At 40.6% G+C, this 24,305-nt stretch overlaps 2 protein-coding genes across 7 annotated transcripts in view; both read right to left on the minus strand.

Annotated features, from left to right (window-relative positions):
- Positions 1-9,925, minus strand: part of USP14 (ubiquitin specific peptidase 14) — a 37,385-nt gene extending 27,460 nt beyond the window's left edge. The window contains exons 1-4 of one of the 2 annotated variants that reach the window (XM_030552879.1): positions 9,798-9,925; positions 2,389-2,534; positions 1,665-1,697; positions 252-356 (exon numbers count right to left, since the gene is read on the minus strand). In XM_030552879.1, coding sequence (XP_030408739.1) covers positions 252-356; positions 1,665-1,697; positions 2,389-2,534; positions 9,798-9,813 — 300 coding nt within the window. In that variant the 5' untranslated portion in view covers positions 9,814-9,925. Of the gene's footprint in view, positions 1-251; positions 357-1,664; positions 1,698-2,388; positions 2,535-9,669; positions 9,767-9,797 lie in introns of those variants that run through there. The other variant, XM_030552880.1, reaches the window with a different exon arrangement.
- Positions 9,926-15,248: 5,323 nt separating this feature from the next.
- The window catches only part of ROCK1 (Rho associated coiled-coil containing protein kinase 1), a 199,002-nt gene continuing 189,945 nt past the window's right edge, over positions 15,249-24,305 (minus strand). For 4 of the 5 annotated variants that reach the window (XM_030552885.1, XM_030552881.1, XM_030552884.1 and 1 more), the window contains 2 exons: positions 19,451-19,507; positions 15,249-16,707 (listed from right to left, as the gene is read on the minus strand). In XM_030552885.1, coding sequence (XP_030408745.1) covers positions 16,704-16,707; positions 19,451-19,507 — 61 coding nt within the window. In that variant the 3' untranslated portion in view covers positions 15,249-16,703. The remainder of the gene's footprint in view (positions 16,708-19,450; positions 19,508-24,305) is intronic. The other variant, XM_030552882.1, reaches the window with a different exon arrangement.

Raw genomic sequence — 24,305 nt, forward strand, 5'->3', positions numbered from 1 at the left:
ATGCCTACCCCATCAGAAGGTTGGTTCAAGCCAAATGACATTAGTTAAATGAGCTATAAATTAAAGCAAACTTTTTACCATTTCCTCCAAAGTCACATTACATTGTCAACACCTTCAGGTTTGTTAGATACTAGAAATGATAAGTAAATAAACTACAGTTTAAGATCCACTTTTAAATAAACATTATAAATACACTGAAAAGTGCAGTTATCCAAAGGATAATAGGAATCTGAGGTATAAAATATGCTTACAGCTGAGGCTAACTGCTCCTCTGTCATGTCTTCCACAAACACAGGTCGAGCTACTGGTTCCTCAGGGAGTGCCTCTGCGGAGCCCATCATTAATAAGGTCATCCCCTGTAACACAGCAGATATAATCAGACACATTAAAGAACATTCAAAAAATACAAGTGCAAGAAAGGTAGAACTCTGCATACCTCTAAAATTTAGTAATTTCGGATATCTCCTATTGGAGGTAAACTAAGTGTTCTCTTACAATGTCTATTTGATACTGCATTATTCTTTCTAAAGAAAAAGATAACCAATGAAACAAAAAATGAAGTGAATCTACTGCTTTATTCTTTTATATTTCTATTGAATTATGAATCACCCTTCTTTCATGAAAACTAAAAGATTTTAGTCCATTAATCTCTAAACAGTACTACTGACTTTGTAATTATGTAGAAAATGCACAATAGGAAAAATCTCTTAGTACACCTCTACCCCGAAGTGAGGTTAGATTATTGGAGGAAGGCTACCAGCAGCTGGTACACAGTGCAAAACCAGAATTTTTCCTGTTTAGCCCTCAACACAATAGTATGCAAGTGCCTTTGCCATAGCTCTTTAATATACTGCACCACCCTGCTGATACTGCGTAAGTAGTGCTGGAGAACTACCACCAGGCCAGGGGAATCAAGCAACTTTCCCCTGTCTGTTCATTAAAGATCCCCTCCCTACCAGACTGCTGCTGAAGCTAAGAGAAGGGAACTACCAAGTTCCTGCAAGAAAGAAGAGAACCATCAGGGAGAGCTCAGGAGCAACCTCTGCTTTTCCCTGGTCAGGCAGAATATCGGATAAACAAAATGGATGTGTTGAGTAAAAGTGCTAGTAGGCTACAGGGAAAGAACAAAAACAAAATCACAAGAATCTCTTGCATTACCCTTGGAGTGGAAAAATAGCAGATAAACCTCATCAGTGAGGCTCATGAAAGCGGTACAGACCCTATACCAGAGAAACAATCCTAGAAGAGCAATTGAGTGAGTAGTGGCTATCAATGTAATATGCAATAAAAAATGTCCAGAGCATATCAGGAAGACATTGTCATTTCCCCATAGGTTTTAGCTCACCATATTCCCAGAGAACAAATGTTAAAAATCTCCACAGTGGGTCTCCTAAAATTACACGTAGGTAGACAACTACATCCCTAAAATTATTTAGTCTAAAAGCAGAAAATGTAAAGGCCACCGTGGTTACAAAACACAATTATGATTAAGTATCTCCCATTATTCACTATGGCGTTCCTATTTTTTCCTGAAAGTTATAAGACTATCACCCCCTACTTATGATGGAAATAATGAGAGACTCTTAAAAAGACGATCACTATAATAAAATGATCAAGTTTTAAGTAGTTTACCAATATGCAAGTGAATTTTTGATGATACTTACATTCTTGATTTTGATGTTGCCCCACTCATCATCCTATGTTTGAGGAGAAGAAAAGGATTGAGTTACTGTCTTACAGTATTTTCAGAAGACTCAAAAGGCTAACTGATGCTTTCACCAACATTAGTCATGTGTCTCTGAACAGCACATTATAGCAAAGTGTGAACACTTTACTAAAGACACTTCCTTTTCCAATCTTGTGTCAATCTAAAGTAAAAACAGAAAGGTACTCTTTTCTAGATGGCTCTTGATAGTTTTACAACTAGTCAATTTCAATATCTGTTTCAGAAGGAAGGGAAAGAAGGCAAATTGACCAAATTAAGTCATATTGGCATAAAAAGTGTATAGAGATGCACTGTCTGTTCTGGATTGTTTTCACTGGCCTGCAATGCAGAAACAAGCTAAAATTCTTAACTGAGGTATACAGAACATTCTGTTCAAGTTCTGTTAATTTCTTAAGCAACAAGGAAAATCTGAAAGGCGCGGGGAAAAATTCTGAAATACTGGTTTGTGTTGACCACCATTTAATCAACTTGTATTTTGAAAAACATTTTCCAGTAATAAGCAACAGACCTATAGCATCAACGCATTATACTACGTGTTTTCTGAACTGTTCATGGTCATACATTTATACATTTGTAACATTATATTCTTACTGTTGATGAAACATTAATCAGAACATTAAACAGAATTAGACAAATACAAGAAAGTTATTGGTGATTTCTACCTTTAGAGCTCCTCCTTTCACCACAACTTTCTGTCTGTCTGGCTGAACTCCAGTCAATGCGAAAAGCTGAGCCTTGAACACCATTGGAGGTTCATCAGTATTCAGCTCTACACCATCAAATTTCTCTTTCCCCCATTTTACGTTCACTGCAAAAACAATGCATTACACATGTGGCTCAATCTCTTCCACATGAGTTTATTTAGTTTCTAGAATTAACTATGAGTATATAATATTTTACCTAAGAAAGACCTTAGCCCTCATACCATACATTGAGTTTCAAGCTGGCTATCAACAAGTTTGAAAAGATTATTCAAGATTCATGTTTCACAATAAAACCAAGCAAAACTATTTTCTCTGTCCAATCTTAATAAGTCATTAGAAAGTTAATCCCCTCCCATCTATGGACCATGCTGATTGCAACTATTATCAATCATGGGTCAGTTAGTATAATTCTGTGGGATAACCCTATGTTCGTCCAAAACAGAACTAATACCTCTGGTGACAAAGGTTATTTACATGAAATTGCATTCTGCACATGTCAAATATATACCCAGACAGACTATCTTACTTTAACTCAATGGCACATTAACTTTGTAGTCCCAGTTACACCACCGTTAAATGCTTTAATGCTGGTACAGTACAATCACAAAATGATTTTAGCTCAGTGTAGTTGGACGTAATAGGAATGTCCTGCAGTTCCAGTCATTTACATATTATAGGTAATTGACTCCTTAGCAGTAGAGCTGGAATCCATTCATGGCCGAGCATAGCAACTGTTGCTAGGCTAATCCATCACTGACCCATGGCAGAGAAACAGCATGGTTTTCCAGCAGAACTGTAAATCTTCAGCCAGCAGGTTATATCAAATTCTGTTGTATATTTCTAAAAGTTATTTCAGAATGTTACTACTTCATTGAAAACACTGAAACACAGCATACCCTATAACGAGGCTACACTCTATCAGGCAAATTCATGATAGCCACAACAATTTTGCCTCTATCAGTTACAGCAGTATGTTTGCTCCTGTCAAAACCAGCAACTTATGGTTTTACAATAAGGATAAAGCAACTGTGATTTAATAAAGGATCGTCCATCATTTATATAGGTCCAGGATAGCAGACTATGGGAAAAAGACCAGGGGGTGATTTTAAACAATTTTTTCCACACAGACATAATAATCTGTAAAAAGAGCATGATTTGCCTGTTCTTCTGAATTTTCTGTATACATTTATGATTTGTTTTTTGCCATAAAGCCATGACTTCTCCCATCTGTTTCTCATGACAAATAAGTAGCCTTAAGCAGGGTAGCACAGTCAGAGTGTTCATTCTTGAAGAGGCAGGTTCCAATCATTTTTGCAATTTGTTCAAACAGAGAAGGTTTTGGAGTACAAAAAATAGAGCTCTTATGTAAACCATGCTAATAAACAATTGCACAAGTATCCAATCTGAATGTTAAATATGCTGCAAGATAATAAACCTTATAATCTCAGACATGATTATCTTTAAAAAAAACTTAGTATCCATAGAAATACACTGTACAAAGTTTTTCCATTATTTTAGATAAGGAAATAAAATAATTCAAGCAAAGATTATACAAACAACTAAAACAGAAGTCAGGCTCATAAGCGGCAAGTTATATGGGTTTGTGGTGCCCGAGCTCCAGGAATATTCAGGGCCAGAGACTGCTTCACCAATATTTGGAGCTAGGTTTCTCCCCTGGCCCTGCCTGGAGCGGGCCCCACCCCCTGCCTGAAAGAAAACAGCACGCACCTCTCCTTTGCTTCTACTGCCGCTGCCTAAGGGCTATAGCACAAGAGCAGCACCGGAAGACCAAGGCAGCTGCTGCTGCAGCAGCACCTCAGAAGCGGGAGACGGGATGGGGCACACATGTGCTTGGCAGCCCTCCCCTCCCCTGGCACCCACCTGGAGGAGATGAGATGCCAAGGGAACTTCCAGCCAGGAGATGGACATCACTCACCTGAGCAGCTGCTGGGGCTTCGGTGAGTGTTTGATCCTATGATCCACTCCCTCGCCCCCCACCTGTAGCCTCCACTCCTGCCCAACACTGGGCAAGGGGCAGCCCCACCCCCTACCCCCAGTGAGGCTAGGGTGAGGGGCAGCAGGGAAGGAAGGAAGCCACATGTGATGGCAGTCTCCTCCCCCCCAGCACCCACAGGGGAGATGGGGAGGGAGGCTTCCCAGACCTGAGCAGCTGGGGCTTGGGTGACTTTTGTGACACCCTGCCCCACTCCCCATAGCCACCACCCTGCAGTCCCCACTCCTGCCCCATGTTGGGCAAGGGGCAGCCCCATCCCCAGTGAGGCTATGGTGAGGGACAGCAGCAGGGGAGGCCAGCCGTGATGGCAACCCCTCCAGTACCCATCATAGGGGAGGCGAGTGGGCTTTCTGGAACTGAGAGGGGCCCTAGCAGCATATGCAGTAACCATGGTGCAGAGTGAGTGTGCTGCGGGAGGGGCGGAGGGAGAAGGTCCTCTCTGGCACTAGCCCTGGAGCAGCCTGTCTGCACCCCAAGTTCCTCATCCCCGGCCCTGCCCCACCGCAAAGCCTGCGGCCCGAGCATCCCAACCCTGAGCATCCTCCTGCACTGTGAACCCCTCATCCCCAACCCCACCCCAGAACCCTCACCTGAGGGGAAAAGCACGCAACTTAAACCTGGTGGTCAGTTTGGAGTATCATTGTGTTTAGCACAATACTTGATTATTTTACACCCTGTAAAGTATATAACTGGTCATATACAGGTGCTACGAAGTGAGAATGTTCTTAATGTTTTCTCTAAATACTGTGTGGGTGCCTCAGTTTCCCCAATGCATTTCTTAAGGATCTAGATAGTGGGATAAGGCGGTGTGATTGTTGTAGAGCCCTAGAGAGCCGATGTGATGCTGTCTGCACAGAGAATGACTGACACCCTGTCTCCAGGCAACTGATGGCCTGGGCCACTCTCCTGCAAGGTGCTGGAGAACAAAGATCAGGTGGCTTCCTAATGTCTGGAAAAGAGACAAAGGCTAGAGGAAGGAGTGTCAGTGCCTGTGCAGACTTCCGGGAAGCGCATGGTGTGGAAGGGGATGCTCTTAAACTACTCCATACAAAGCCAGTCAGGATTCTGGGGGAGCATGCCTCCTCTCTCTGAGCATACTGTCTCCAGGGCAAGAAGCTTGTACCTTCCTGGGTCTGATCTCAGGGCATTCAGCATGCCCTTCCACACAGTGTGCTTCCCGCAGCAAGTCTGCACAGGCAGGGCTCCTAGAGAAGCCAGAGGGTCCTGCACCCCAACTCCGCAGTCAGACATGACTCTCAGTCAGCCGCTAAAACAAGTTTATTAGATGATAGCAACACGGTCTAAAACACAGCTTATAGGTACAGAAAACAGGACCCCTCAGTCCATCTTTGGGGATGGGGAGCCCAGAACCAAGTTCAAGCCTCTTCCCATTTCCCCAGCCAGCTCGAAACTGACACTCCCTCCAGCTCCTCCTCTGGCTTTTGTCTCTCTTCCGGACAAGGAGGCCACTTGATCTCTTTGTCCCCAACACCTTCAGCTGGCACCTTGCAGGGGAAACTGAGGCATCCACATAGTATTCAGAGAAAACATTAAGAACATACCCACTTCATCACAACAGGTACAACAAAATATAATATACTGAAGCAAGCAAGTGCTGCTTCTGACTTTCCACTTTTCATTGACTCTTGTAATCTTGTGGCGCTGACGCGTTGTAGCTTCATTTTATCCTAGCAACAAATTCTTGATTTGTAGGACCACTAATGATCAACAATGGACAAATTCTTAATAAAGTTACCCAGAGAAAAAGAAGAAAATGATAATTCATCAAGTGATGGCCCGAGTTCAACATCCAGCTTTCAAACTGAAGTTATACAAAAGAAAGATGAGGCAAATCTGCAAGATAAGAAAAGGAGTTTTCAGCAATCTTGGCTATCAAGATTTAAGCGGTTGGAGTACAATAGCAAATGAAACAGGAGCTTTTTGCTCAGTTGGAAAAAAACTGTTCTGAAAAGAAGATGTTAATATTTTCTACAAAGGCCAAACCAACATTTATTTCATCTGGATTTCAAGACTGGAGACGCATTGCGTGGTTTTACATCACACGAAAAATCCTCCTGTCACAAGGAAGCGGTAATGAAGTATGCTGCTCTGCAATCACAGGTAAATGTTTCTAGACTAGTGTCAGCCAGTTGCAGAAAAGAATCACAATCAGCTTAGACTGCACTGCACAACATTTTTACCAGTATTCAGTACCTAGTTCAACAAGGAATAGCATTACATGGACATAATGACAGTGATTCAAATTTGATGCAGCTCTTGTTGCTACGCAGTACAGATTCTGAGGAACTGAGACAGTGGCTTAATCACACAAAATACAAGTGGCTGTCACATGAGGTTAACAACGAAATAATCAAAATGATGGCAATGATGGCGCTAAGAAAAATTGTGCAAAAGATAAAGGCTTCTAAGTTTTATGCCATTGTAATGGATGGGACTACCGACTTGTCAAGAAAAGAACAAGTAAGTTTTTCTTTAAGGTTGTTTTCTAGTGAAGACTGGGAGATTTATGAGGAGTTTATTGGGTTTTACCCAACTGATACAATGGATGCTGCTTCTCTTTTCAAAATTGTGGAAGACACACTTCTCAGGTGTGATTTGCCCTTTTCTGATTGCTGGAAGCAGTGTTACGATGGAGCCAGTAATGTGTCGGGCAAATTTACTGGGGTTCAAGCTAGAGAGAAGGATCGAGAGCCAAGAGCGGAATTTGTGCACTGTGCTGCACATTCCCTTAATCCTGCCATGCAGGATGCCTGCATAATATTCAAGAGTGTCATTATATGTTTTTGATGGTAAAAGATCTCATCAATGCCTTCAGGGAGTCACCAAAACGTATGGCAGCATTCAGAGAGTTTCCAGAGTGAAGGGGAACCTTCTTTACGACCATTGTGCCTAACAATATGGACTCTAAGGATCAGTGGCATTAAATCATTGCTCCACAACTACAAGGCCAGAATGAACTGCCCAGATGAACTTAGTTACTCTTCCGATAATTTAGCTTAAAATGTAGTGGATTCTCGAAGCAACTTCAATCTTTTCCAACATACTTTACACTAACAGTTTTTGTGAAAGCCATGGGTCCTGTAGAAGAAGCTAATGCAAAAACTCAAAGCCCAAACGTGTCATTGACAAGCATTATGAAGAAAGTTGGCCTGTTGCAAGAAGTGTTGAGTGGGATGCGCACTGACTTATCATACAAATCACTTCTGGGAAACAACAGTAGAGAAGGCAAGAAATCTTTATTTAGATGAACCTACACTCCCGAGAAAACGCAAACCACCAAGATGGCTCGACCATGGAAGCCTTCCTTACATCTTAAGTAACCCCAAAGAGAATTTTCAAATATAAGTTGAGATAATTGATGCTTGCAAAGTTGCCATTGAACAGAGGTTTTCAACAGAAAGCTTTACATACTCAGTAAAATTGGAGCAGCTTATAATTGAGGCAGCAAATGGCTCGAAACAGGACACTGTCCCAATAAGTGAAGCTTTCCATGATGACATCAACATGGGGAAACTATTTCTTCATTTAGAAAAGCTGAGTGATATTTGCAGATTGAGAAACTGCCAGCTTAATTCAGTGAGTCAAGTGAAGCAATTTCTAAAAAAAATGAAGGCTTGAGTGACATGTTGTCAGATGTTACAATTCTCCTGAAAATATTCTAAACCATTCCAAGTACAACCTGCACCGCCGAGCGATCGTTCAGTTGCTTGCGCCAACTGAAAAATTATTTGCGAACAACAATGGGCCAAAAATGTCTAAATCACTTGACATTTCTGCACATTCATAAGAACTTTACCTCTGAACTGGACACTGCAAGTCTCCTGGATGACTTCATTTCAAGAACCAAACAATGACGAAAAGTGTTTGCTGCCTCCTGAAGAACATTGCAAAAGAAGGGGCTATATTTGTTTTTGAGGGTTATTCAACAAACAGTGTATGGTCATTTCAGTATTCAAAAGAGTATTAATAACATTGATATTCTTAGTTAAATTTTTTATGATAGTGATATTGTGCAATAAAGAGAAATGGCTTCCTGTCCATTTTTACACTATTTAATAATAATAATTAATATATATATATATGCGCTGACAGGACGGGGATTAGACCCATTCTGGGCACCACCAAAAATTATACAAACCTGCTGCCTATGGTCAGGCTATCTACTGAAAAGCATGGGGGGGGCGGGGGGAGTGAGGGAAGTAATGATGCTTTGGCCATGCAGAATAGAAACAGTGGATTGTTTAAATGAGTTTGAGATGCCATATTCACCAACTACAAACAAGGCCCCCAATTTGCAAACCACAGTTGAGGTTGCAGGGTGACAGATAAATTCACAGTACCATTTTAAATTCATTGGTCAAGCACTGAAATGTTCTGAAAGATCTGGGAGGGCTGAACTGTGAAATGCACACACACACCAGCAACAACTCCTTCAAGAGAGAGCCACTAGAGAGTGGGAGTTTCCAGCTCTTACAGCTTTTGCCAGTAACTTTCCTTGGTGGAAACTGTGGTGGGTGGGATGAGATGCAATTGTGCTAAATTGCAATTTCTCTAGCATGAACTAGAATACAGTGCAGCTTTCAACAACAACAAAAAAAGAAACCATAGGCTGATGGCCTACATTAGGAAAAGTGAGAGTAGAATTATTCCTTGTTTGGTGAACACCAGTGTGTTCAGACAAATAGGTAAAACCAGTATCAAAGGTTTTTAAATTCTCTGTATATACAACGCCCCCCCCCCCAGCACAAACATGCACTGACACTGCAGACACTTGCTCTATTGCTTGCTTTTGTAATGCACTGAAGTGTCCCTCTCCCCAACCTCCAGAAGTTGATGAGCACAAAAATAAGACCCAGAACATCAGACTGCTCTGTGGTGTTTATAGAATGCAGCAGACGTGATTTGTTTGCATTTCTGACACTGTCCCACAGGATACTCTCATAAGGAAACTATGGAAAGGTGGTTAGATGAGGCTGCTATAAAGTGGGGGCGCATCTGGTTCAACGCCCAATTGCTGCTGCTGCTTGTCTACACTGGCTCACTCTGACCTGAGAAAATCTATCAAGTGGCTCCACGGGGGTGGAGGAGAAGTGTCTGTCCGGGTTCCACCCCGCGGGGGCATTTTCTGGTGCTGCGGGACGTTATTAAACAATTAAGCGAGTGACCCCCGGGGAAAGGCGGGCGCGCCCCACGCGGAGCCCTACCTGCGCCTGTTCAGTCGCTCGGTGACGCACGCGGCCCGGTCACCGCCCACGAGCCCCCCCCCCCGGGTTAGAGAGGCTGTTCTGTGCAGCCCCCAAGGCGCGCGCACACGCGGGAGGGCCCGGCTCACCTGAGAAAAGCGGCATGGCGGGCGGGCGGCGCGTCCCGGAGGGGGAGGGGGCGTCAGTCAGCGGGCAACGGCTCCGGCGCGTCCCACTCTCAGGGTCTCATTCAAACCGGCCCCTCACGATGACGCTGCAAGCGGAACCCAGGCGCCGGAAACGTTGGGGAATACAGCGCGCGCAGCTCCGGAAGGGGCGCCGGGGCTTCCTGTCACATGGCTGGCTCCCCGCCGCCACAGCTCCAGGCTGGGGCGCAACTGCGGGTGGGTGCGCGCGCACTGGCGAGCAGGCGGTGGTGGCCCGGTTCAGCCTTCACGAGCCCACCCCTCTCCCCCACCAGTCCGAGGCCAGCTCAGAAATTACCGTATTTCCCCCGGTTACTTCTTTGCGCTGCTAACGTGCAGCCAGGGGCCGCCTCCCGGTCTCCTCTTTCTTAGCCTTTCCTAAGAAACGTGCCACCTCCTGGGATTTTATCGCGTGGGAATTTTTAGCCTTCTCCTTAAAGCCGCAGCCGCCACGATGGTGTGGGAATCCCAGCGGTCACTCTGGCTAAGGCCAGGGACAGTTCGGGGGGGTATAATTGCAGAGAAAAGCTTGAAAATGTAAAGCAGGTGCATGGAAAAGGCTCAGAACCAGAACGCGGAGACAAAGAACCCCACATTTATTGTTTTAAGAAAGCCTCGTGAGTTTAGGTAACCCTATCGCCTGATGGGGGGGGCTCAACTCATCTTAAGGGTAGGTTCGGCAGCATTGGTACAATTGTCATTGTGTGATATGAGTACTTGTCAGCAAGCAACGGTATTGAAAACACCAAGTCATCCCATAACCACTAGTAGAGTGACAATTTTTGCTCATTAGTAATTAGGTTTATTTCAAATCAGCGTGACAGCTTTTGAGGTTCCATAGCCAATGAGAGAGCTAGCCCTCCCTGTGACTGCACCTGCTTAATCTTTTCTCTGTCTTTAGTGCCAAAGTTCATTTGTAACTATTTTGCTAAAGTCTGAATAGACTTAATAGCATTTCAACTCAAAAACCAATCTTAAATGTTGCCATTTTTGAAAATATATTTATTTTGATGGGGGCTTCTGAAAAGGGCTCCCAAAGAGTATTATAATATAAAAAAAAGCTAGAATACTAAAATGACTATTGTCCAGGATTTTGTGCAGTTTCTCTGACTGGTGAAAGTAAATTAGCTTTTTCAATATCTGGCAATAGTTTTTACCAGTAATTCTGGAATATACATTTAAGCACAGCTACATCTTGCTGTGCAACTGGACTGGTCATCTTTCAACTGTAATAATTATAAAGTTACAATGAAGCTGCTTACATGTTTTTCTAAGAGTATAATTTTAAAAAAAAGCTTTAGCCTATTTTCTTCCTCCCCCACTTTATTTTCAGTCATTTAACAATCTCAAGGGCTGAAGAAAAAAAAGTGTCAAAATAAAATTTCAACAACTCCCTTCTGTGCCCCCACCTTCCCCCCCCCCCCATCTTCCAAGCAGCTCTGCAATTCAGCTATCAGTTAAGTCCATGCAACGTTGTCTCTAAAGCAGGAGTGGGCAAGCTATGGCCTACAGGCCACATCCGGCTCACGAAACCATCCCAAGCTCCTGGCGCGGGAGGCTCACCCCCGGCCCCTCCCCAACTGTTCCCCCTCACCCACAGCCTCAAGTCACTCACTCCACCACTCTGGATAGCAGGGCTGTGAACGCCTGGGGCAGCATAGCTGCAGAGCCCAGCCTGAGCCAGTGCTCTGTGCTGCATGGTGGCACCGCAGGTGGTGTGACCTGGCTCCAGCTGGGTGGGGTAGCTGTAGCGCCACCAGCTACTGGTGCTCCAGGCAGCGTAGTAAGAAGCAGATGTGCATGTATGTGTATGGGGGGAGGAGGGGGCTTGAGGGCAGAGGAGTTCAGGGTGGTGGTCAGGGGTGTGGATGGTAGTTGGGGGCAGGGGGAGGGAACGGGCTTGAATGGTGGTAGGAGTCCTGGGGGAAGAGTCAGGAAGGAGGGGGGTGGATGGGGCAGCAGGGGGCAGTCAAGGGACAGGGAGCAGGGGTGTGTGGATGGGGCAGGGGTCCCAGAGGGGCCATCAGAGAATTGGGGGGCAATAGGAGGTAGGGGCCGGGCCACAACCCCCTCCCCTAACTGGCTCTCAATACAATTTACAAAACCCGATGCAGCCCTCAGGCCAAAAGGTTTGCCTGCCCCTGCCACAAAGAATGTGTGCTTACTGGCCTCCATCCAACTCTGTTGTCTCCATTCCACTCATCTTTCCCCTCCCATCCAGTCTGGAGGATAATGTTACTACTGTTTCCTCCAGTGTGGATCATTCTGAACCCTTGCCAGTTTTATAATTTAGCATTTCTAACAACTCATAGATAGCATGATTGATAGTGGCATATGAATGGGAAGCACAAAGATCAGGATTGTGTGTGTCAGTGTAAAATGGTTGTTTGACAGAAGACATTTTAGTAGTGATCTTATTTTCAGCAGGAGACAATTTTGACCATAAATAAAACGTTACTATGAGCAAAGCTAACATAACACCTCATTTCTCTCTCCTGCAAATAAACCACCAAACAAAACAATCACTTCTCTACTCTAGGGTTCAATCCAATCCTTACAATCTGGATATGGAGCCTTGCCTCCCAGCCATACTCATGCTTCTGGCTTTCAGCTGCCTTCGTTTTAGCTCCTCTCTTGAACACTTCTGCACAGGGAGAAAAGACAGTTAATCCCTTCTTTACTGGGAATATGGTACTGAGCCTACACTTAGTCACAATCAGTGTTCTCTCTGAGAGTCACTTTCCTCTAACCACTGAAATAACAAGTATTTGAATATTTCCTGAGTGTTGATGAGGGAACCCTCATTATGGCCTTCTTCCATGCCATGGAGGGATGCTGAAGACCATAGATTCTTTGACAGGGATTCTTGTAAAAGAACTTCCCTTCTGCCATTCACTTATCCTTCTGGATGGCAGAGATCACCAGGGCCAAGTGGTTTTTGAGGCACTTGCTTCTACATCTTAGTTTGTTTCTTTAGCATTCCTCCCATTCCTTGCAGATATCTGTCCTTCCATTTAGGTGGTTTTGCTCCAGTTTACCCATAAATGAGATTTCTTTTTCTGCTTCCTTCAGCAGGGACCAGGATGACTTGAAGTGGGAGAGGTTCATAAAGACAGAGCACTGGTCTTGGCATCCTACTCCTAAGCCAAGCCACTATGTTCTGCCTCCTGCAGCAAGAGGACATCGGATGAAAGGAGAAAGGAAATGGAAGCTGCAACAAAAACTGGACCATTATTGGTCAGAATGAGTATGGTAACTGGTCTCTTCAGAGTCTCAACAAATATCAACAGCTATGCTGATTTATACCATCCTCTAACTGTAGTTCTGGAATGTTCAGATCTCATTTACTCCTTGCACTGTATTAAAATTCATATGGCTAAAATATCCCTGTGGGATAATGGAACTTTAATGGCATAGAAAGTATTTGAGTTGCCTTAAAATAGGTAAAAAGATACAGTAGAGTTTCATGCCTTCTTCCAGAATGGTACAGTTGATGTTTAGTAAAATATTTAACGATAGTTCCCCCCCGCCCCTCAAGAGGCCTGCTCACACATTGTGGAGTGGAAGTCAAGATTTTCTGAGTGTGAAAATATTTGTCTGGGTATGTCATTCAAAATACTTCTGCCCCTGCATATATACAGCACACTTACAATAAACAATTACTAATGTCTACATACCAGCACACAAATTGTAATTTGCATGTCTAGACTTGATTATATTTGGTTGCAACATACCCCAGGCATACAAATCAATGTAAATTTACGCTTCATTAGATCTTTCTTCTTCTCCAAGTAAAACCAGAATTTAAAAAGAAATGTAGAATTTTAGTGCAGGCACATATTAACATTTTTATAGTGGTTAAGCATTCTATGAAGCCTATCCATTGCTTCACAATCAGACCCTATTTTACAAGTCACTGTCTACCTTTAACATTTTGTATGCATCTTGTTCAGGCCTTCAACACTTGTACTCTGAGTGAGGTATGATTCAGCAGCAGGGTTCTAACTCTCAAGTACAAAAATTCAGTTCTACACAATGGAATTGGGAAACCAACACAAAAAAATAACCCAGCTCTTGAGAATTATCTGATCCCATAGACCCCAAAGAAGGAGGAAACGCCTGTCCAGTCTGTCAAATCTTTTATCAAGTACCTTTTATAATGTGCATTTCTGAAGCAAGATAATCTAAATTTGATCAGTTTGCTTTACTTTGTGAAGGTGGGGGTTGAGTGGGAAAGAGGGGTCAGTTTGGATTTTGTTTGTAAGTACGTGCATGCAAGCTCTAACCAAATAAACCCCTTGTTTAAAAAAAGTTTCAGGTGTATTTTTCTGATTTAAGCCAATTATAGACATGGATTCATCTATTTCAGGGAAGAATTAAATGACAGTGTCTTGTGTTAGACAGGGTGAGTGATGTAATATCTACATTTCCACCTGTGTGATCTTTTTGCTTTTCCCAATTTTCTTTCAACTGCTCCCTTAGTCTCATCCCATTCTCAGCTTCAGTATCATCCCCTCTTTACTCTTGCAGCATTATCTCACTTCTCATCTGTTAATCACAGATCACAAGTTAAAACACATTCTTTTTGTGAAACTTCCCAGTGCCAAGCTTCCACACCAACTTCTTACCACCACCTTCTAAATTGTTTCTCATGGCTTGTATCTAGGAGGTTGAATTAGAAGGTAAACTACTTGGAGTAGGGATCCCGTATTGCTAATTATTGTATGGCACTTAAAATAAAAAAGGCATCAGAGGTATGTAAGATTAATTAGAGTCCACTCCACCCATTGAGTTGCCATAACTTCATCTGTAGCTCTTTAAGGCAGGAACTAGCTTTTTCTAAATGTCTGTATAGTAGCTAGCACAATGGTGATCTTGATTGATGACCCTAGATGCTACTGCAATACATACACACTAATAATAAAGTTTAGCAGACTTTTACTATTAGTCATGCTGCAATTATAACTGAAAACTTAAAGATTTTAATTTTTTTTGAACAACCAAGTATTAAGTAACTCTATTAGGTTACCAATAACAGTTCTTGAAATATATTTACCACTGTTACAACTCAGATTTCTTCAGCTGAAAATCAAGTATGTTTCACTATGTTATTTACTGGTTCATTTAGCAGAAAAATAAATTCTTCAGTCCCATAAACACTCTTACAAATATACACTGTACCAACTTCTTGCAAATTAAACAGATGCAATCATTTTTAAACTAAGAGAAACTGAAATCATGTTTTGACATACTTGTCATACTTCATAGCAAATTTTCTGGGAGCTCAAAGAAATTTACATTTTAGTCAGGCAAAAACACCATACCAGTCATTTTCAAAGGTGTCCTTCCATAAATTACTTTTATTTCTCATTGAATGAGCACAGAGTCATTACCATATTAATAACAGATATGTTTATTATTACATATCCATCAGTGCGGCTTTCAATACCACTTGAAACATGCAAATCGTCCTGAGGACGAATCAGTTTTCCAGTGCTTCTTATTTAATACACAACTGCAAAGCCATTATAAATTACTGAGGAGGTATTTGGTTAAAAAAAAATAAAAATAAAATAAAACCATACTGTCCATACCATGAATGTATCCCTGCTACAAAGCAAGAGTAACAACATTTATAACTTTAATTCCTGAATTATCTTGGATTTTTTAAAGTTTCACAGGCATACTGTTCATTGTTGTTTCTGTTACATGCTTTTTGCATTTTCTAGAAATCTCGTCTTATGAAGAATTCTCTCTCTGTAACAGGAGTTTTCATTCAAAGATTGTATTCAATTTAAGAAATGCATCTAGCATCTACAATACTTTAAACCAATTAAAGTTCAGTAAAAACTACTGATGCAGAATAGGTTTTTGAGATTTCTACGCTTATTGACATAGCAATAATACAATTCTCTCAAAATAAGGCACTAAAAGGGCAATGCAACACCCATTAAAAGTGTTCTAAGAATAATTTATATTTCAAACAGTGCATACATTTCTTAAATGTCTATTAACTTAATGTACGTTATCACTTAAAACGGTAAGGCAATATGTTATACAATTACAGAAATCATGTACCTCCGAAATATGCTTCCAAACTTGGTTCTTTTGTAGTTAGTTTCTAATGCCTCTAACAGTAAAATAATTCAGTATGGCTTGGCAAAAATGCATAGATTAAATGCTTGTTGTCCCCATCCCTTTACACACTTTCTGAATCAGTATTTTGTAAAGCATAATGCAAAGTATTTAACACTTCGATCCACTCTATTATGGGTGATTAGCATTAACGCTGTTAAGAGCTCTGCAGTGAAGGCACTGAAGTTCAAGTGAGTATACGGCTTCATTTTTAAGCTAGTTCTGCAGTGTTCAAGAGCACAACTCAGACTCTTCAAAGAAATTTCTGTTCTTCTCATTTTGAGATATCTTCCTTCTCTGCTCAAGTTTGTGCACTGATTTTGATATAAATATCCTCTCCAAAGGCCAAACAGTCCTTTTCTCTCATTGATATGAGGAAAGTTGACTGCATTTCATCATGATTGACAGGCATTTTCTTATAAATCCAAAAAGGCAGCACCTTTTTCATACACCTAGCTAAGCGTTATTTGCTTTAACTTGCATTACATAGTAATAATTAATCTAATCTACCTTTAGGCAAACCCGCAATAAAACACCCTCAGTGCGCTTTTTGTGCCAAAGCAAGAAGGAGAGAGTAACAGCAATCTTAACCCTGAAGCCTGTGATAGTTGTGTTGAAAGGAACAACAGCCTGTCTGCACTGCTCTGTGTGGTTGAAGAAGCCCAGTTTTTCAGACTGCATCCCGTGAGACTCCATGAGGTACTGTACATGTGGTTAGCTGGAAGAAGAAAAAAAATACTGCAATTAATGAAGAAATCAAAAGGGACACTCTTAGTTCATCATGTAAACCAAGAGATTAAATGAAAAAATAAATGTGTTCTACGTAGCAACATTTTATAAAACTTTTTTTTTCAATTTATAACACAGCATAACACTAAAGGCACACTTACATAATTGTAAATTTAAACACAAAGCTCACATAAAATTCAAAGTAAATATATTTTCTGATCCATTCAATGAAAATTCATTCACAGTATCATTTTATATAAGAACAATGTAATGCTTTGTATAAAATTTTAAAATCACAATTAGATGATACATAAGATTAATGTATACAATATTGTTGTAGCCATGTTGGTCCCAGGATATTTGAGAGAGAAGCTGCAAGAGGTGACAAACACAAGATGGTCCAATAAAAGATATTACCTCACCCATCTTGTCTCTCAAAGTTAATGATATATTAAATCAATGGGACTAAGTTATAGAAAATGAGAAAGTCACAAAGCTTACATAAAGTTTTGAAGTGTAAATGACCAAAACAATGGACTATCCCTGACATAATCAAGCCTATTCTGTTTCAGTGTAAACGTTAATACTGCAAATACAGTAATACTTTTACACACACTCCTTGTAATTTTAAACTATAGTGAAATAAATACCAAAAATATTAAGAGCAAAAAATGGCACAACACTCCTTAAGATAAAAAGTTCCATAACAATTAGTGTGGTAGAAGCCTAAGATATCCTTTCGGATCGTCAGACAGCACTGCTATTGGTAGTAAACTCAATGAATTTTTGGTTTATATCTGTACCTGATGAATAGTTAAAATGAGGAAAATTCTCTACAAAAACTTAATTATAATGAAGTGGGCATGATAAAAGACTCAGACTTCATGGACTTTTACTCAGTTTATTGGCTCTGATTCAGGAAAGCACTTAAGCTTAACTCTAAAGCACATACCTATTCAGCAACGCATCTGAATGAATGCTTCAATGCTTTGGGGCCTGACCCAAAGTACATGGAAGTCAATAAAAACTCCAGATAGACTTACATGCTTGAAGGAAAGACTTAGGTGCTTTGCTGAATTGCAGATTACATAATTGTAAATTAAACAACACATAAAGCTCACATAAAATTCAAAGTAAATTGCTTAATTCCCCTATGTTCAGGTTCCGACATCTAAGAATGTAGCAATGGTCAAATATCAGGTAAATGCTAAATGTTATATTCAATTATAAGATGAGGATTACCATCTGTCCTCATCTCCTCCTCCTCAGTTCTGGGAGAATACAAAATTATTATTATTAATACTTTTTTTGGTGGCCGGGGCCTGAGAGAGGGAGGCAAGAAGAAGGGACAATAAATCTTCAATACGTGGCTTGCATTGTATAATTTACGACAATTAAGCAACCAATCTTTTTCTTTCTAGTATGTAAAAGTGAATTTTTCAACTGGCTTTTGTTACTAAACCCGTGTTCATTAATTGCCGAAAATAAATCCCCTTCCCCCACCTATCCCCTAAAAGATGAGCCCAAGCCCATACAGAGAATATTTAGTGATGTTAGGAACATAGGAATGGCTGTATCCTGTCACAGCAGTAATCCATCTAAGTTCCAACAATGACTAGTACCAAATGCTTCAAAGGAAGACACAAGGAAGTCCATACTAGAATAACTTGTTCATGGAGAAAAGTTCTTTCCAACCATTATCAGTTTGTGTCCATCTTATGCCCTGGCACATAAGCATTTATAACCCTAATTTTTTTCCTAATATAACTGGATCTTTTTATTATCCATTTAAATATCTAATCATTTTTTTAATCTTACTAAGCTCTTAGCCTTAAAATCCTGTGTCAACTAGTTCCACAGGCTAAGTATACTTCATGTAAAAATGTTTTCCAAAGGGATTTCCTTTTATAAGTTTTAAGTGTGTTGACTTTAAATTTAATTGAATATCCTCTTGTTCTTGTATTATGCAAAAAGGTAAATAGGAGCACCAATTTACTTTCTGTCATTTATTATTTTGCATTCTTTGATCATATCTGCTCTTATTTGACTCATCTCTAAAATAAAAAGTTTCAGTCTTTTCAATCTCTTGCGATAAAGAAGCGTATGTATGCATGCCTCCAATAATTTTTGTCACCTGTCTCTGGACCCCTTCTATTTCTGCTAGAAATAGAGCAACACAAGCAATGCTCTTGCCCTATAAACATTATCTATCCCAGGATATACACTCAATCCTTACAGTATGTGATCATTAAAATGCAGAGTATGCTAGAAGTTATGTTCTGCAAATAAAATGTCTGTATTAATCCTGAGACACAATGAAATGAGATTGCTCAGGGCAGATTTCTTTGCTCATATTAAGTACACCTCCACCAAAAGATTCAGAGTAGGTCTAAGAAGAATACATTGCCATTAAGGATTTAATTCCCATCATCCTGGCATATATTGTATTTGTAAAATTCAGATCCTAAATTGTGAGAGCATATATCTGATTACTGTTTCTTTACAATCGTAGTAGAGGGGCCAGAGAAGCTTTGGGCCAAGATCTACAATGAAGTAGAAAGAGAGAAAAAAGCAGATACTTTAGAAAATTAGCTTGAGCGACAATTCTGTTTTCCTTTTTTTCTAATGAAATTCCTTGTTCAGTGCTGGAACACGACAACTCTTTACCAGATTTTTTATGACTGTTACATGACACAAAGGTGTCAATGGGATTAAAAGGGAAGGTTACTCACCAGTAACTTGAGTTTTCTGAAAGGGTACTTTCCCCCATAGATCCACAATCTTTTGACCTATTGAAATGTAGAAATGAACATTTCAAAGAAAAATTTCAGATGCACTGAGTGCTGTGTATACACTCTATATGAGCATCTAAAAAAGTGAACTCTATGCCTGTGCTGGTTAAAAAAGACAAGCCAAGCCAAAATGTCTATTAAAAGAGAGTGAAAAGGATTCAGTGAGCAGGTCTTCCACTTCTCAGAAAATTTCTTCCCATTATTTTTAAAGAGTTTGAATGGAAAGTTTGTCTTCCCTAAATAATCTGTAAGAATGCCTGGGCAAAGTTCAGATCTTGAAATGAAAAAAACTCAGAAGCCAAGTAGCTAGATTCCAGGAGGCATGATCTGAGTAAAGAATCTGACAGTTCTTCCAATACAAGAGAATCCAACAAGGGGGCTGACAACTATAATAGAGCTGAATAGTGGAACTGTTTTCTCTAATGTAACACTATGGCAAAAAATCAATCTCTAAGTGAGCCTTGAACTAAGCAGAACCAGAAATAGACAGAAGATTTTTTGTTGCGTGAAGATTGGTATCTGTGGAGCCCATCTGGAGATTTCCTTTGCTGTAATTTGAAGAATATACAATTTATAAGCTAATTGAATATGCAATATGAAGATGTGTTACTGGATTGTTCAAAATAATCACACAGTAACAGCTATCAGAAGCCTCTGCAGAAGGGAAAAAGGAGAGCAGAGCACACATAGAATGGAATTCCAGTAGCCCTCTGATAAGAGAAACAAAGGATACAATTCTGTAAAAATGCAACACAAAAGTAAAAGATAAGCAATTGTACAGACACAAATGTGACAGTATGCAAGGAACACTGTATAATAGACAGGCATATATGGTACCCCAAAAAAATGTAGTTTTCACAAAAAGCAGTCAGGACTGTGACATTCCAATGGTTATTTTTGTTTTGTATATTTCAAATGATCAAGACCACCACATTTTATTATTAGATACATACACGCAGTATGTTAAATTATTCCCCTTTTTCCTTAATTCATCCTTTAGAAGAAATCTGGGATATGTTCCAGAGAAGTATCGAACAATGCTCCTTCCTTTTCAGCAGTACCTTTCCTTATGTTTAGGCAATGCAAAAGCTCCCTTACAAATGTCTACAACCACAAATGTGAATTCTCCAGAATTCACTATATGAAGATCATTTCAAAGATGGACATACAAAAGCCTTGAAAGCAACACACCAATTTAAAATAGAATCCCCACATTCTAAGGCAAAGTGAGTGGGAAAGCAAGAATCCTGTGTGAAGAGATCTTAAAAGTAGCAGAATTACAAACTAATGGTAAGAATCAGTTGAACAATCTTAAATCAGCAGCGGGTTCTTTTTTTGATGAGGAGAATTACAGATTGTTAGAAGTGGAATGTTCTATGGCAGATGGAAGGACATTTAAGGCCTAATTCAAACCTATTAAAGTCAATGGGAGTCTTTCCACTGACTTGTATGGGCTCTGGATCAGGATTTTTGTTACAACGTGTCAAAGGCAGGGTGTCTGGATTGTCCTGGGAAAAAGGTAGTTGTTTCAGCAGTTGGAGTGTTATTCAGGACCCACCAAGTGCTGGAGCCTTAATAGCTGAAGCACCTAGGGCTTGCTGAGGCATGCATTTTGCAGCTACTGAGTGTAGGGCAGCTCTCCAGACCTCACGAGGGGGTAATGATTATCCAAGTGGTGCAGGTGGGATCCCATTACATTCCCAGTGATATGAGGAAGAGCTCAAATGGTTAATTTGGCAGCAGAAGTTAGGAGTCAGGAAGGTGTCAGATGGCTACTTGGCACTTGAAGTGAGTAACCCTGACAATTCAAGTCTTTGCTAGACCTGAGAAGAAAAACAGATATGATAGTTGAGGTGTAGAACCACTACAGCTCATATTTATGCTTGGAGTGTACAACAGCGATGGCAGAAGTCTGGCCAATCATATCACCCACTTTGAGTGGACTGCAATAAATAAATAGATGGAATGAGGCCACCAAGCTGGATTTTCTGGGTCTGCTATTCCAACACAAAATCAATAACGTGTTTCAAGGGCTGGCATCTGACAGGCAATGGGGATAAGCATCTACTAAGGATGACCTACATGGAGTAGTCTCTGGACCCAAACCACAGATTCAAAGTATAAGCAAGCAGACTTCAATAACTGGAGACAAGAAAAGGGGAATCAGACAGTGATTTTGGCTATGCCCTCTATCATTTTGCTACCAGGCATTCCCACATTGTAAGGAACAAATGCAGGGTTCATTGTACCAAGGCCAGTTTGTGACCTACATATATGAAAGGGAGACTGGGATAGCAATTTGAAAAAGGAAGCCTGAAGTACTGGAAGGAACAATCACTGTTGCAAAATTGGAGCGAGTGGCTCAGCTCAAGTGGCTCAGCTCCCTGGGCAGAGGTGGTTAAGATCAAGTGCTTACGTAGGAGTGGTACACCTGGCATAAAGTGGTGAACCACAGCACCCCAGGAACTTACGAGCAAGCCACGATTACAGTACAATATTTCCATTCTTGAAAATATGTCCTACACATAGGATTCCTAGAAGAAGAGAAGGATGTCAAGGAATGTCTCATAACAAGCAAGTACTGCTAAATAAGCTGAGGTTTGACAGAGCACTTCTGCCTTGACAAAGCAGGAGTTGGATGATATTGCCACACTTAGTGGCACACCTGCTCCACAGAGCCTTTGCTTCACAACTTGTATATCAGTAGGGATGGAAAAATCCCGCTGCTATGTTGTTTTTCAATAGAACCTCAGTAGGCTGGCACTTAGAGAAATGTCTATGCCCCATAACCTGCAGGTGTGTTTGTTCCAAGGCAAATCTAATATGGATCCCACAACATCAATGAATCAGAACATGGGAAAAGGTAAGGCATTTTGCACTAGGAAGAAATTCAAACCATAAGTGCTTAAAAAAAAATACAATGAAACTTCCCTAAAATTTGGAGAGTAGAAAGAACACAGCCAACTTAGCTGGCTATATGGAACAGCTGAGGTCCACCTGGGAAAGAATTCTTGAGCTCCTCCTGCAAATGAGAGTGCCTATGGTGTTCACTCCCCAAAGAAGTTACTTCTGGGACAGCTCAACTGCTGTCAGAAAAGCAGAACAAAGCAATCTGAGACCAACAAAGAGAACTAAATGTCTTTGTTCAGGTGGTCAAATCCTAGACTGCCAAGAACATCAGTGAATTGTATTTGTATATGTTAACATAGTCAACAGTGATCCTCAAGACTACCTCATCTAGGGAAATGACTTTCAACATGAGCTAGCACTAATTCCAGGAATATTGCACTAAAGATCACAGCCACTGCAATGGCAGGAAAGGAAGATACAAGCAGAAATCTGTGGCCAGTGAGTTAAGAACAATAAGAGTTTTTAAAGTATATGGGGGAGGGAAATGTCTAACAATGGTATTGGTCCATTACCAGATGGTAGAATTGTCAATAGTGAAGAAAATGCATAAGTTTTCAATACATATTTCTGATCTATATTTGGGAAAAAGCCAGATGATCCATTCATATCATATGATGATGATAAAATACTTTCCATTCCAACAGTAACTAAGGAGAAGTCAAATAGCAGCTATGAAAGCTTAACATTTTAAAATCAGCAGGTCCAGAGAACTTGCATTCAAAAGAGTTTTAAGAGGAGCTGTCTCTACCATTAATCTTGATTTTCAACAAGTCTTAGAACACTGGAGACATTCCAGAGATCTGGAAGAAAACTAAAATTGTGCTATTTTAAAAGGGTAAATGGTATGACATGGGTAATTATAGGCCTGTCCCAGCCTGACATCAGTCTTGAGCAAAACAACAAAATGGGTGACACGGGACTCAATAAAGAATTAAAGGTGAGCAATTAATGCCAAACAACACTAGTTTATGGAAATTAAATCCTGTCAATCTAACTTGGTATCTTTTTTAGATGAGATTACACATTTTATTGTTAAAGGTAATAGTGTTGATGTAATATACTTAAGACTTCTGTAAGGCATTTGACTTGGTATCATACAACATTTTGATTAAGAAACTAGAATGATATGAAATCAACATGACACATTAAATGGATTAAAAATTATCTAACTGATAGGTCTCAAAATGTGAATGGGCAGTCGTTAAGTGATTGTGTTTCTAGTGGGGTCCTGCAGTGACTGGTTGTTGGCTCTATGCTATGCAACAATTTTTTTTTTTATAAATGTCCTTGAAGGAAACATACAACATGATCTGAATTGCTTGGTAAGATGAGTGCAAGCAAATAATGTGCATTTCAATATGGCTAAATGTAACATCATACATCTCAGAACACAGAACATAGGCCATGCTTACAAGATGACACACTATTTTGGGAAGCAGCAAAGCTGAAAGAAAAAAAAAAAAAAAAGACTAGAGAGTTATGGTGGATAATCAGCTGAACATGCAATGCCTTGGCCAAAATGTTTAATGCAATACTTGGCCTCTTCTATGAATAACCTAGCTGGTGAAGTCCAACAGCAGATCCTAAGCCACACACTCATGTGTTGAGCTGCTTAGCTCATGTTCCAACACAGGCCATTAGAGAAGGTATTGTCAGTGGGATTATTCAAGCCTCTCCCCCCGGGTGCTATGATCAAATGCTGATCAGTTCTTGTTGTTGAATGGTGGAAAAGTTCTCTGTTCTGGATAGTGAGCTAACAGAAATATGACGCAGAATCAAAATTGGCCTGGCAAGCATCATCCTAACATTCTGCCTTATGAAGAGTTTGTACCTCAGGGGCACAGAAAGAGTGAGAATGAAGTATAAATACTGCAAAGTGTTTCCC

The sequence above is a fragment of the Gopherus evgoodei genome, chromosome 2 (genome assembly GCF_007399415.2).
Source record: "Gopherus evgoodei ecotype Sinaloan lineage chromosome 2, rGopEvg1_v1.p, whole genome shotgun sequence".
Lineage (NCBI taxonomy): Eukaryota > Metazoa > Chordata > Testudines > Testudinidae > Gopherus > Gopherus evgoodei.